The 14,626-nt window shown below is 39.3% G+C and overlaps 1 protein-coding gene across 5 annotated transcripts in view; it reads left to right on the top strand.

Annotated features, from left to right (window-relative positions):
- The window catches only part of GREB1L (GREB1 like retinoic acid receptor coactivator), a 294,500-nt gene that overhangs the window by 155,153 nt on the left and 124,721 nt on the right, over nucleotides 1-14,626 (top strand). For all 5 annotated transcript variants that reach the window (XM_037982457.2, XM_037982458.2, XM_037982456.2 and 2 more), the window contains exon 5: nucleotides 12,268-12,444. In XM_037982457.2, the coding sequence (XP_037838385.1) occupies nucleotides 12,268-12,444 (177 nt within the window). The remainder of the gene's footprint in view (nucleotides 1-12,267; nucleotides 12,445-14,626) is intronic.

Below are 14,626 nucleotides of genomic sequence, written 5' to 3'. Positions count from 1 at the left end.
CAGAGTATTGTTCTTCTACCCAGAATGACTTGGACCTAGGATGATTTCAGTGCATGAACATTTTGGAGTGGGGAAAATGGAAGGAGAAGAAAAGGGATATAATTTCAGAACATTCCTCTTACAAAGCTTAAAGTGCAAATAATTAGAGAAAAACTAGAGGTTCAAATATGGAAACCCAGAAAGCCCTGCTTGGGAGTTCTATTTTCTCTTGACTTTTTTTTTTTTTTTTTTTTTTTTTTGACAATGTGATAAATAGTAAAGGAGTCAAAAACCCCTACCTAAGAGATGAGGAAACCTGAGTAACTCTCCTGGGAGCTTCTACGTGCCCAATTCACTAAAGATGGCCCCTAGCGATTAGTACTACGGCCCTGCCTGTAGCACATTGTTCCTTATGAATTTGTTTATGATTGCTCAAACTTAATATAATATATATGGATTTATTCATTATTGACACAATACAGGCTTTTAAGCCTGTGAAGGTGTAGGAGGTGACTAGCATTATGTTTCTTCTTACTTGCTTTACATCTATCTTCATACCTTTTATTTAATTGAGCTGTCAACTCGTTTATCAGGTAACAAACTGGAAAGTGAAATAGTGCTTAAAACGTTGTTGGATTCCCATTGAGAATCTTGTTATGTGTGAGAGTTACATAGAGTAAAATCTTTAGAGGATAATTTTCAAATATCTAATTTTATACCAAAAAATGGGAGAGAGGTTTCCACTTTTCCTATGCCCTAGGTATGTTTTTAGTTTGCCTTGTGGGGTATCTGGCACTGGTGTTATTTATAAGCAGGTATGGAGAGCTGTTTACTACCCACCAAGGTATAATAAACTCAGTGATCTAGAGATAGCCAGTATTTCTTAAACTTTAGAACATGAAAATATGAGAGTATATGGGAAGGGTAATATTATTTTAAAGATAAAGGAGGTGCAATTTTTTTTTTAACCGTCTCACTCAAGTTCAAGATTTAGATTCCAAGACGATTCAAAAACACTAGTCCTACACTTAGATTCCTATATCAGCTACTTTTGGTTCTTGTGATTAATGTCCAGTTTTTTCCCCTTTTAATTCACCTTGGGGGAAGGCATAGATAGCCTTTTTTTTTTTTTTTGAGACGGAGTCTCACTCTGTGGCCCAGGGTGGAGTGCAGTGGCGCGACCTCAGCTCACCGCAGCCTCCACCTCCCGGGTTCAAGCAGTTCTCTGCCTCAGCCTCCCAAGTTCCTGGGATAACAGGTGTCCACCAACATGCCCGGCTAATTTTTGTATTTTTAGTAGAGACGGGGTTTCACCATCTTGACCAGGCTGGTCTTGAGCTTGTGACCTCATGATCCACCCTCCTCGGCTCCCAAAGTGTTGTGATTACAGGTGTGAGCCACTGTGCCCGGCCAGTAGCTTTTTTTTTTTTTTTTTTTTTTTTTTTTTTTTTTTTTTGACGGAGTCTTGCTCTGTTGCCCAGGCTGGAGTGCAGTGGTGTGATCTCAGCTCACTGCAAGCTCCACCTCCCGGGTTCACGCCATTCTGCTGCCTCAGCCTCCCGAGTAGCTGGGACTGCAGGCGTCCACCACCATGCCTGGTTACTTTTTTATGTATTTTTAGTACAGACAGGGTTTCACTGTGTTAGTCAGGATGGTCTTGATCTCCTGACCTCGTGATCCGCCTGCCTCGGCCTGCCAAAGTGCTGGGATTACAGGTGTGAGCCACCACGCCTGGCCAGTAACTCTTTCAATTGGACTCATTTTAAGATAGTTCTAAGAGCCCTCTTACTCAAAGGGAGAACAGTTCTGAAATTTCTGAAATTTTCCTTACGAAAATGGCAATGAAATAGGGCAATATACTGCCTGGACTTATTTAAGCATACCACCTTCCCTTCATGGGAAATCCTCTATTTACTTAAGGCTCAAAGAAAGGTAAAGCTATTTTTAGAGGCAATTTAGATAAGCAAATAGTTAACACCTGATGGGCTGCTGGGGTTTACCATTCAGATGTAAATTTTGGTTGCTAATTTCTTATGTAAATTATTGGAATAGTGTAGGTTCCTACCCTGCTGGGAGGCAGTTGATTGTCCAGAGTTAAGGACAACCAAATTTTAGGCCTCCAAATACTGCTTTGATTACTTTAGCTTGTGTTTATAGCTGTTTCTGTAAACTTTTCCCTGCCCCCTTTTAGTTTACTCTGTAACCTTCAAGTTGGAGATAATTGGAGAATGCAAATCTGTTTCTGTGAAGTGAAATCTTCGGCTGTTTTCTTAAAGAAATGCAGATGAAGTTTATAAAGAAGACCTGTCTACTATTATTCCTTTTTAAAAAAATTAAAATCATTTGCTCTGCAAGAGGCTTGGTTTTAGAGCAACATTTCAGTGTTGTCTTCAGAGAGTGAAATTATTTCAGGGGCAGATTTGTCCCTGAAATATTTGTATGCCCGTTATCACTAACTTATGTTTCTTTGCTTGTAGACTATAAACAGGCTTAGATTCTTCCTTAGGATACTCTTAACCAGATCTTCTCGTAGCCTCTAAAAGAAAGATCACATCAGTCCCTCAGAATTATCTTCTCGCAGCCTCTAAAAGAAAGATCACATCAGTCCCTCAGAATTATTTAGATGTAATTCAGAATTACCCTGTTGTGGAGTCCTAAGGTTTTGTTTTTCATTTAGTTTAAGGTTTTAATTGAGATTTAGTATTTGATGTTTATTAGACTAGTAATCAGACATATTTCTAGTAGTGGGAAAATAGAACTACCTGTCACACTGGATATTGGGAAAATAGAACTACTTGTCACACTGGATATTGGGAAATAGAACTACCTGTCACACTGGATATTGGGATCCTATAAGTCTTGAGATAGAATATTTCATAGATTTTGTTTTTAGCTCTCCACTCTTTTTTGCAGACGTATGCAGCTTATTTTCCATCTGAAAAAGCTAAATTCAATATTGCTCTTTGCATAATGTTTTTACTGTCATAGGGATCCCTGATGCTATATTTTGTATATCATTAGCTGATCTGAATCCAGGCAATGAGGATTTGGAGGAAACAGTAAATAGATATATACTTTACAGCAATAGACCAGATCCTTGGCAGGCAAACTTATTCTTAGAATAACTACAGACTGAATTCATAAACTTTTGCTTGACTTAATGAGCATTTTTGACCTTGAGTTGATTTCTTCTGGACCCTGTTTTCTAGACTCAGCCCTGCTGTGCCTTTCTTTCCTAGTCTCTTCTTAATTAAATTGCCTGTATGGCTTGTGTTGGCAAATAGCTACATGGTAAAAGATAAAATAGGACTATTTTATTTTATTTTTGAAGAACAGCTTTAAATTTGTGAAAATTAAGAAAATAGTAGTTTCTATATATCCCCACACAGTTTGCCCTATTATTAGTATGTTAGTATAGTACGTTTGCTACAATTAATGAACCAATATTGATACTTTTTTATTAATTTTAATAACAACTAAAGTGCACAGTTTATTTGAGTTCCTTGGTTTTTTCCTAATATTCTTTTCCTGTTTCAGTGTCCCATCCAGGATATGGCATCAGATTTAATTGCTATGTCTCCTTAGGTGCCTTTTGACTATGACAGTTTCTCAGACTTTCCTTGTTTTTGATGACCTTGACCATTTGGGGAGTAGGCATATTTGTAGGAGACCCCCCTGTTGGAATTAATTTGATGTTTTTCTCCTTATTAGATTGGGGTTATGGGATCTGGGGAGGAAGATCACAGGGGTCAATTTTTATCATATTCCTTAAATTTTTATCATATTCTTTCAAGGGTACATACTATCAACATGATTTATCACTATTGCTGTTGACTTTGGTCACCTGGCTGAGGGGCTGAAGGAGTGTTATCTCCACTCTCCTTCCGCTGCATACTGTGGAAGGAATCCCCAGATCACACTTAAGGAGCAGGGAGTTACACTCCACATCCTTGAGGGCAGACTATGTAAATTATTTGAAATTCTACTGCGTGGGAATTCATCTCTTCTCTCCCATTTATTGATGGGTTCATTCATTTATTTATGTCATTATGGCCATAAATGCCTACATTTATTTTATGTTTATAATCTAATACTAACTTATTTTGTTGCTCAAATTGTTCAGTTTTGGACATTGGGAGCTCTCAGTTGGTTCTCATGCCACTTTTACAAACACCTATCATGGTGTAGGTTTTTTTCTCCCCCCCCCCCCCCCCATCAAATAGGACATTTTCTCTTTTCATTGGCACAGGTACCTCTTGACTTTTTTTTTTTTTTTTAGGTGAAGGAGGCTAGAAACACACCTCTCATAGAATACAGTAATTGTTTAATAATTATTGCTTTTCACCTCTAGGTGTCCTCATATCATAAGTGGGAAAACCCTTAAAGATTGGAAAACTATTTGTGTGGATTGTGTAGTTTTCATTTTGCCACAGAAATTGCTTGAAATAATCTCTCTTCCCTAGAAAATCCTACTTTTTTCAGGCCTTCTCCACACTAACTGTGCCTTCTCTACTCTATCCCTCTTTAGCCCAGAAGCAAAATTGTAACTTTTCCCTCTTAGTCTCCCTTTTGCAATGTATTGCTTGAGAAATCTCAACAGAAATATCAGTCTGTGAGCATGGATTACTTTTGCAGCTTGTCAAAACTTTAATTTTAAGGACTCATTAGCAAGGATGAAATAGGTGAATGCCGACACAGTCAGTGGCCGGCAGGGGCTGGTGTATCAAATGATACTCGGAAATCAATCTCAAAAGGCCACAGGGAAGGCAAGTGATAGGATCCAGCAAAAGTAGATAAGGAAGAAGTTATAGGAGAGTTCTCCATCAGACTAGAGGAGGGCGAAACAGTATACAGTCATGTGCCAAATAATACCATTTCGGTCAATGACTGACTGCATATACGACGTTGGTTGGTTCCAAAGCTGAAAAATGTCTGTTGCCTGGTGACATTGTAGCTATTGTAAAGTAGTGCAGTGCATTACTCATGTGTTTGTGGTGTTGCTGATGTAAAGAAACCTACTGCACTGCCAGTCATATAAAAGTATAGCACATGCAATTAGGTATACCACATGATATTAAGTAATAAATGACTGTTATTTCAGAGTGTACTCCTTCTACTTATTTAAAAAAAAAAAAAGTTTACTGTAAAATAGCCTCAGGCAGGTCCTTCAGGAGGTATTCTGGAAGATGGCATTATTATCATAGGAGATGACCCTCCAAGCATGTTATTGTCCTGAAGACCTTCCAGTGGGACAAGATACGGAGGTGGAAGACACTGATCCTGACGATTCTGACCCTGTGTAGGCCTAGGCTAATGTGTGTGTTTGTGCCTCAGTTTTTAACAAAAAAGTTTTTTTTGTTATTGTTTTTTGTTTTGTTTTGTTTTGTTTTTGAGACGGAGTCTCGCTCTGTCGCCAGACTGGAGTGCAGTGGCGCAATCTCAGCTCACTGCGATCTCTGCCTCCTGGGTTCAAGTGATTCTCCTGCCTCAGCCTCCTGAGTAGCTGGGACTACAGGCGCCCACCACCATGCCCAGCTAATTTTTGTAATTTTAGTAGAGCTGGGGTTTCACCATGTTGGCCAGGATGGTCTCGATCTCTTGACCTTGTGGTCCCCCCACCTTGGCCTCCCAAAGTGCTGGGATTACAGGCGTGAGCCACTATGCCTGGCCAACAAAAAAGTTTAAAAAGTTTAAAAAAAAAATTAATACAAAAAACCCTTATAGAATAATGATACAAGAAAGAAAATGTTTTTATACAGCTATACAATGTGTTTGTGTTTTAAGTGTTACTATGAATCAAAAGATTTTTAGAAGTTAAAAAGGTTATAAAGTTAAGTTACAGTAAGCTAAGGTTAATTTATTATTGAAGAAAAAAAATTTTAGTAAATTTTGTGTAGCCTAAGGGTACAGTGTTTATAAAGTGTAATGTCCTAGGCCTTCACATTCACTCACTCACTGACTCACCCAGAGCAACTTCCAGTCCTGCAAGCTGTTTTAAGTGCCTTGTACAGGTGTGTTATTTTTTAATCTTTTATATCATATTTTCGCTGTGCCTTTTCTATGTTTACATATGTTTAGATACACAAATACTTAACCATTGTGTTACAACTGCCAATAGTACTCAGTACAATAGGATGCTATCCAGGTTTGTAGCCTAGGGGCAATAGGCTATACCATCTAGCCTACATATGTGGTAGGCTCTACCATCTGGGTGTGTGGAAGTACACGCTATGATGTTCACACAACAAAATCGCCTCTTAGAATGCATCCATGTGGTTAAGTGATGAATGACTGTATATGAGTCAGGGAGGTGTTAATGAGGTCGAAGGAGCAGTTAATTTGGAGTTAAGAGACCTGGGTTCTCTATCTACTGTTTCTGGTGGCTATTTGGCCTTGGGCCACTTTCTTAGTCTCTTGGGGCCCTTCTTTCATTTACATATCAAAGAGGTTAGAACAGATCTGTGTTCCTCAATCTTTGACTCACAAATGTCTCCTATAATAGTGTGTAATATTTTGAATGCAGATATTTAAAAACTAATTCTGTCATTACACAGCATGTGATAAGGACTTGATTTTAAATAGTATTTATTTTAGATTGGTTTGTTTATTTATTTATTATTTATTTATTTATTTTGAGACAGAGTTTCACTCTTGTTGCCCAGGCTGGAGTGTAATGGTGCAAATCTCGGCTCACTGCCTCCTGGGTTCAAGCAGTTCTCCTGCCTCAGCCTCCCGAGTGGCTGGGACTACAGGTCCATGCCACCACGCCCAACTAATGTTTGTATTTTTAGTAGAGACAGGGTTTTGCCATGTTGGCCAGGCTGGACTCAAACTCCTGACCTCAGGTGATCCACTCACCTCAGCTTCCCAAAGTGTTGGGATTACAGGCGTGAGCCACTGCACCCTGCCTACCTAGGTCAGTTTATTAATATACTGTTTGATATTCATGCTGTACAAGAAAGATTATCTACATTTGCTATTCAATAATTACTGATTAACTTACTTTAAATTCGTTGTGTAAGAAAAAGCATGTTTTGTTGACAAATTTAAAAATAAACTATAGGCCGGGCGCGGTGGCTCAAGCCTGTAATCCCAGCACTTTGGGAGGCCGAGACAGGCGGATCACGAGGTCAGGAGATCAAGACCGTCCTGGCTAACACGGTGAAACCCCGTCTCTACTAAAAAATACAAAAGACTAGCCGGGCGAGGTGGCGGACGCCTGCAGTCCCAGCTACTCGGGAGGCTGAGGCAGGAGAATGGCGTAAATATGGGAGGCGGAGCTTGCAGTGAGCTGAGATCCGGCCACTGCACTCCGGCCCTGGCGACAGAGCGAGACTCTGTCTCAAAAAAAAAAAACCAAAAACAAACAAACAAAAAATATAAACTATTATATTTGTTTTGGAGGAGGATGAGAGGAGCTAAATGTATTTAAATGTTTTACAGCATTAAAAAAAGTCAAAATCTACTTTTAATGCCTAAATGTTGGAAATTCTACATTTTACGGTTAAAGGGTATAGTAGTTTATAATTTTTGCATTTTTGTTCTATGTGATGGAAAAGTTGTAGGCTGCTGCTTGTAGGTAACTGCTGATAGAGTTGAAAGAGGCAGCGTTTTCTTCCTCATGTATTAAAAGCCAAATTGGATTATAATCGCTAAATTTTTACCTTTTTAACATTTGTTTTTTGATGTCCTGGAAAAACATATTGCTTCATTTTATACAATCTTTTAATTTGTTGAGTGAGTGTGGTGAATGAATTTAACTTTTGTATCTACCAAAGAGCTTTTAAAAGTACAGTTTCCCTGAAAATATGCTCCCCCAAAAAGCAAATTTAGGCACATTTATAAAATTTCTCTTTTTGTGTTATTAACACAGAAAGTTTCCTGAGCTTCCCATCTTTAACCAACAGCCTGTTATGTGTATAAGTTAAGGAATATGTCAGTACATATGACTGAAAATGAAAACAATCTGAACTTGTCAAAACCACACAATGATATGGGGTTTGACTGAGTGAATTGTGAGCTCACTCAGCTGGTTTCCATTAACCCTACATGTGTTAGATGAAAGGCCCTTAGAACATTCTATTTTAAAAGTAGGATACTTACACTAATTATTTATTCATTTTTAGAAATTGATAATGATGTCTATTTAAATTTCACTTACTATTCCCAAGTATCTTGGAACATTTTTTATGAATCCGTGGGAATTCACCACTTATATTGAGAAATGCTTTATTAGATGATCTTGAGGTTCCATATAATATAATTTGCAAATTGATACAGACTTGTGGTTCCATCTGGTATACTTTTTCTAATACAGAGTGAGTCAACATTGTAGAAAGATTGTATTACTACTTCTCAGTGACAGAGATAGCTCCCCAAGCATCCTGCTTTCCATTAATAGGCCAATCATGAACTAGGTTTATGTCTGTAAACCTAGGTTTACTGTCTATATGCAAATTAGTAACTTATTTGATTAAAATAAATTAGCGTTCCTTTTGGTACTTTAATATGACTCCTAGGCCGGGCGCGGTGGCTCAAGCCTGTAATCTCAGCACTTTGGGAGGCCGAGACGGGCGGATCACGAGGTCAGGAGATCGAGACCATCCTGGCTAACACGGTGAAACCCCATCTCTACTAAAAAAATATAAAAAACTAGCTGGGCGAGGTGGTGGGCGCCTATAGTCCCAGCTACTCGGGAGGCTGAGGCAGGAGAATGGCGTGAACCCGGGAGGCGGAGCTTGCAGTGAGCTGAGATCCGGCCACTGCACTCCAGCCTGGGCGACAGAGCGAGACTCCGTATCAAAAAAAAAAAAATATATATGACTCCTAGATTTAGTATTTTAGAATTTGATGAAAAAGTCTGTGTTCACCCGTCATAGTTTTAGCACTGTATTGTAATTGTTCTTAGCTTCTCTTTTGCCAAGTTAAATAGTATGCTTTTTGTCTGTTTTCACTGTGGTGGACTTCCTCTCTCTTACATCCTGAGCATTACAGAACTCTTTGTGTAACCTTGGACAAGTTTCCTAACCTTTATGAGCCTCAGTTTCTCCATCTATGAAAAGGAGATAGTACCAGTCTTGAGTGTTGAGAGGACTGAATAAGATAATCTATATAGTATTTAGCACTGTGCCTGGCTATGGCGAGTGCTCCGTAAGTTTTAGCTGCCATCATCATCGTCATCATCAATTCCCAACTTCCAATCCTGTGAGCCTGTTCCTTAATAGAGGTGGGTGGGCACAGCAATTTTTTTTTCCTATGGGTTCCATGTATCAAATAGGCTTCAAAAAATGTTTGTAAACTAAGTAATATGACCCACATATTTAATGACTCTTTTCCAGATAAATATAAATGATATTTTGAACAAATGCAGATTCATTTAAAATTGCTAAAGAATTCGTAAGTTTTTGTATTTTTTCTTAATTCATGAATTTTTAGAGTTAAATTGACTTTTAGAGCTTAAATTCACTTTTGTTAATGTTAAAAAGGGTTCTATAAGCTTGAAATGATTGAGCCCTGTAGTCTTGATAATTTTATTCTTTCTTCTGCTGTCTTTTCCCAATTCTATTAGGCTTGTTTTTGATGACCCAAACTATACGGTAAATTTAATGTGCCTCACCACTTCATCTTTTCCTTTCAATTTTAATTTTAATTTTTTTTTCTTTAAAAAAAAATTTAGACAGGGTCTTGCTGTGTTGCCCAGGCTGGAGTACAATGGCACAATCCTGGCTTCACTGCAACCTCTGCCTCCCTGGGTCAAGGGATGCTCCCATCTTAACTGCCCAGGTAGCTGGGATTACAAGTGTTCACCACCAGGCCCGACTAATTTTTGTATTTTTTTTGTAGAGATGAGGTTTTACCATGTTGCCCAGACTGGTTTTGAACTCCTGGACCCAAGCGATCTGCCCTCCTGGGCCTCCGAGAGTGCTGGGATTACAGGCGTGAGCCACTGCACCTGGCCTCATCCAATGTTTTGATGGTGTTTTCTTTTTTATTTCTCATGCCAGTAACTGATGGCATTCAATGATTTTTGACACTTGGTTAAAATCATAACATGAATTGATCTAGCATGGTTTTTCCCTATTTTGTATTGGGCAATGATAATGGTGCTTTCCTAGGGTTTGTGTATGGAAAGGTAGGTGTCCTCCTTGCTTCGAAATAGCATTTTCAGAAAATGGAAACAGGAAAATAGCATTTCCTGTTCTTGAGAGCAAGTTTCACGCTGTTGCCCAGACTGGAGTGCAATGATGCGATCTTGGCTCACTGCAACCTCTGCCTCCCTGGTTCAAGTGATTCTCCTGCCTCGGCCTCCCAAGTAACTGGGATTACATGCATGTGCCACCATGCCCAGCTAATTTTTTTGTTGTTGTTGTTGTTTGTTTATTTTTTGAGACAGAGTCTCACTCTGTCGCCCAGGCTGGAGTGCAGTGGCACGATCTGGGCTCACTGCAAGCTCTGTCTCTACAGGTGCCCGCCACCACAACTGGCTAATTTTTTGTATTTTTAGTAGAGATGGGGTTTTACCGTGTTAGCCAAGATGGCCTCGATCTCCTGACCTCATGATCCGCCCGCTTCTGCCTCACAAAGTGCTGGGATTACAGGTGTGAGCCACCGCGCCTGGCCTTTTTTTTTTTTTTTTTTTTTTTTTTTTTTTGTATTTTTAATAGAGACAGGGTTTTACCATGTTGACCAGGCTGGTCTTGAACCCCAACCTCAAGTGATCCGCCCACCTCAGCCTCCCAAAGTGCTGGGATTACAGGTGTGAGCCACTGCACCTGGCCTGAAATAGCATTTATTATACTTTCATTCAGCCTCTCTTGGTTGCAAATGACAGAAACCCAACTGAAAATGGCTTAGGTAAAATGAAGACATGACTGAAAGAGTTCCAAAGAAAAGGTTTCATGGTCAAACCTTGGGAAAGGCAGATACAGCAGGCTCAGGGATTCAGACACCTCCAGAAAAATCTTTCAGCCTCCTGCCCATGGTGACGGAGTTCCCTCCCAGGTCAAGGAACAGGGCTGGCACTAAGCAGACTGAGCCATGCTCTCCTTGGCTCCATGTTCAGATTTTCTAGGGAACAGGCTTTGATGGGCCCTGTTTATATCATACGTCTACCCTTGGACCAATCAACTATGGCCAGAAAGTTGGGCTATCAAAGTGGCCCAGCTGGATCAGGTCCTAGCTCCACATCAGTATGAAGTGTCACAACTCCCTGAGGAAGTCACATGATTAGAGTACAGACAGAATCATTCCCCAGAAAATTTGTAGCAGAACTGTAGCTGTTCCCTGTAACACTGTCTGTGATTCTTGGTTCCTTATACATTCTTCCAGTTAACTGCAATGTGAGTTCTTGGAGGAAGACATATTTTGTTCAATCCTGTATCTCCTGGTCTCGGACAGCATTTGTTGTAAATGTTTGTTTTATAAATGATGAACAGATGAATTCATAGAATACATTATGATATACAAAGTGGTTATGTAAGATTTTGTCGCAACTTGTCATATCATAGCATGGTAAAAAGTGAAATGTTGTAACAGTTTTGGCCCATTCATCTAGGAGCCACAAAATTCTGAACTTCAGTCTCTTCTTCTGTGAAATAAAGAGTATCTATTCTGACTCTATCCCCATCTAGAGAAGTGAATTTGCATTGGAAGTAAAATAACCCTATTACATGCACATACAAACTGCATGGTTTTCAAAGTTTGTTGTGTATTTATCATTGCCTCACTCGTGGACCAGACTCACGCCTGTAATCCCAGCACTTTGGGAGGGCAAGGTGGGTGGATCACGAGGTCAGGAGTTCGAAACCAGTCTAGCCAACATGGTGAAACTCCATCTCTACTAAAATACAAAAAAAAAAAAGATTAGCTGGGTGTGGTGGTGCGTGCCTGTAATCTCAGCTACTTGGGAGGGTGAGGCAGGAGAATCGCTTGAACCTGGGAGGCAGAGGTTGCAGTGAGCTGAGATCCCACCATTGTACTCCAGCCTGGGCAGCAGGGCGAGACTCTGTCTCAAAAAAAAAAAAAGAAAAAGAAAAAGAAAAAGAAAATATGAAGTCGTCACTTTGGAGTGAAGCAGAGGGAAATATTTCCTTTCAGTGTCTTTTCAGCTTTGTTCAGAAGGCCACACTTGATAGATTTGTCTTCTGGTTGGAGTAAAGGGATATAGGGACTTTAATTTAGTGTTTAATAGTGATTCCCACAAGTAAATCTACTCTCCAAATGAGTGATAAGAAGATATAATCTCACTAAACATTTCACTGTGTCCTTTTTTTAAAAACTGGTTTTTAGGTTTTTGTCAAGCAGGAAAGGATTTGCGTTTGGTATCACTGTGTATGGAACAAATTGACATCCCAGCAGGATTCCTCCTGGTGGGGGCCAAGTCTCCCAATCTGCCTGAACACATCCTAGTTTGTGCTGTGGACAAGCGATTTCTACCGGATGATCATGGAAAAAATGCACTTTTAGGTGAGTATTTCATGCTTATAAAATTCTTTCCAATATGAGGGAGTTAAAATACACATTTATTTAAAACAACTGCAGAAATTTTAAAAATATACCAGAGGATTATTTGGGGATTATATAGTTTAGTTCAATTATGATACATTTTTTTCTTTTAGTAACTTTTTTTTTTTTTGAGATGGAGTCTTGCTCCATCGCCCAGGCTGAGTGCAGTGATGCAGTCCAGGCTCACTACAACCTCTGCCTCCCAGATTCAAGTGATTCTCCTGCCTCAGCCTCCCGAGTAGCGGGGACTATAGGCGCATGCCACCACACTCAGCTAATTTTTGTATTTTTGGTAGAGACGAGGCTTCACCATATTGGCCAGAGTGGTCTCAAATCCCTGACCTCGTGATCTGCCTGTCTTGGCCTCCCAAAGTGCTGGGATTACAGGCAGTAACTTCTTAAACATTTATTTTTCTTCCTTCCTTCCTTCTTTCCTTCCTTCCTTCCTTCCTTCCTTCCTTCCTTCCTTCCTTCCCTCCCTCCCTCCCTCCCTCCCTCCCTCCCTTCCTTCCTTCCTTTTCTTCTTTCTTTCTTTCTTTTTTTCTGTCTTTCTTTTTTTTTTTTTCAGAGTTTTGCTCTTGTCACCCTGGCTAGAGTACAGTGGCACAATCTCAGCTCACTGCAATCTCTGCTTCCTGAGTTGAAGCGATCCTCCTGCCTCAGCCTCCTGAGTAGCTAGGATTACAGGTGCCCACCATCATGCCCAGCTACTTTTTGTATTTTTAGTAGAGCCAGGGTTTCACCATGTTGGCCAGGCTGGTCTCAAACTCCTGACCTCAGATGATCTGCCTGCCTTGGCCTCCCAAAGTGCTGGGATTACAAGCATGAGCCACCACGCCCAGCCTTTTCATTTTTATTAATTCTCAAAACACTTAGCTTAATTAAATGAATTAAATTTTGACCAGACATTTTTAAAAAGCATGCAATTTATCAAAAATTAATATTTTATAAAGAAAAGAGAATTCACTCTCTATAGTCATTGATATCAAGTCAGCTCTGATACTGGACCTGATATCAAGTCAACTCTCAATTATTCATCTGTGGATTATTCACTTTGTGAGTTATTTGTTATTTTTCCATACCACACATTATTTCTATCTATACTTGTGTGATGTGAATCTCACTTTATATTTAACATTAGTTCACCCAAAATAACTAGGACTATATATCTTTATATTTCTATCTATGTGATATAAAATGTAAATGACTTTATCTAAGAATTATTTTACTTTGTGATATTAGTGTCTGGGCTTTCTCACAACATAGCCTCCCTATATCATAAATAACAGACTTGATTTATGTTATTTTAAATAATTAAAAAGATAGCACATGAGATTTGTTGCTTTTTTACTGCTGCATTTCTCTACTGTTGTTTTTGTTTCTCAGAATTCGTCTTACTATAGATGAAAATCATGTTTTAGGCACAAATATCAGTGAAAAGGAAAAAGAATAGAGCAGTGAATTCAAATATTGTATTGATCATGATGTGTATTTATTTTTGTAGTTTGATACATTCTTCCTAGTTATATAGTGTCATCAGAAAGTCTAGCAATACACTGATCAATAAGTGAGCCTGCACACGCTTTATAGAAGTTCCTTAAATTATAGTTTAAGACTTCTCATGGTTCATAGGAAAAGAAATGGTAGTTTTCATTTTTCATAAGGCTCTCATAAAAAAAGAACATTTTCGGCCGGGCACAGTGGCTCACGCCTGTAATCCCAGCATTCTGGGAGGCCGAGGCGGGTGGATCACAAGGTCAGGAGATAGAGACCATCCTGGCTAACACAGTGAAACCCTGTCTTTACTAAAAATACAAAAAAAAAAAAAAAAACCAGGCGTGGTGGTGGGTGCCTGTAATCCCAGCTACTAGGGAGGCTGAGGCAGAATGGCGTGAACCCGGGAGGCGGAGCTTGCAATGAGCCGAGATCGCCCCACTGCACTCCAGCCTGGGCGAGACTCCATCTCAAAAAAAAAAAAAAAAAATTTTTCACTTTTTTTTGTTTAGTGAAATTGAGCAGATGGTTTAATATAGAAGTCTAATGATAAATCTAATATGCTGGACTAAATTAGCAAAGACGATCCAACTACTCGTTTTTTTTATTAAGCAGTATGTATTCAAAATATACTGTATGACAGAAATCA

The sequence above is a fragment of the Chlorocebus sabaeus genome, chromosome 18 (assembly GCF_047675955.1).
Source record: "Chlorocebus sabaeus isolate Y175 chromosome 18, mChlSab1.0.hap1, whole genome shotgun sequence".
NCBI classification, from domain to species: domain Eukaryota; kingdom Metazoa; phylum Chordata; class Mammalia; order Primates; family Cercopithecidae; genus Chlorocebus; species Chlorocebus sabaeus.
This window is presented reverse-complemented; position numbering and strand designations above follow the sequence as displayed.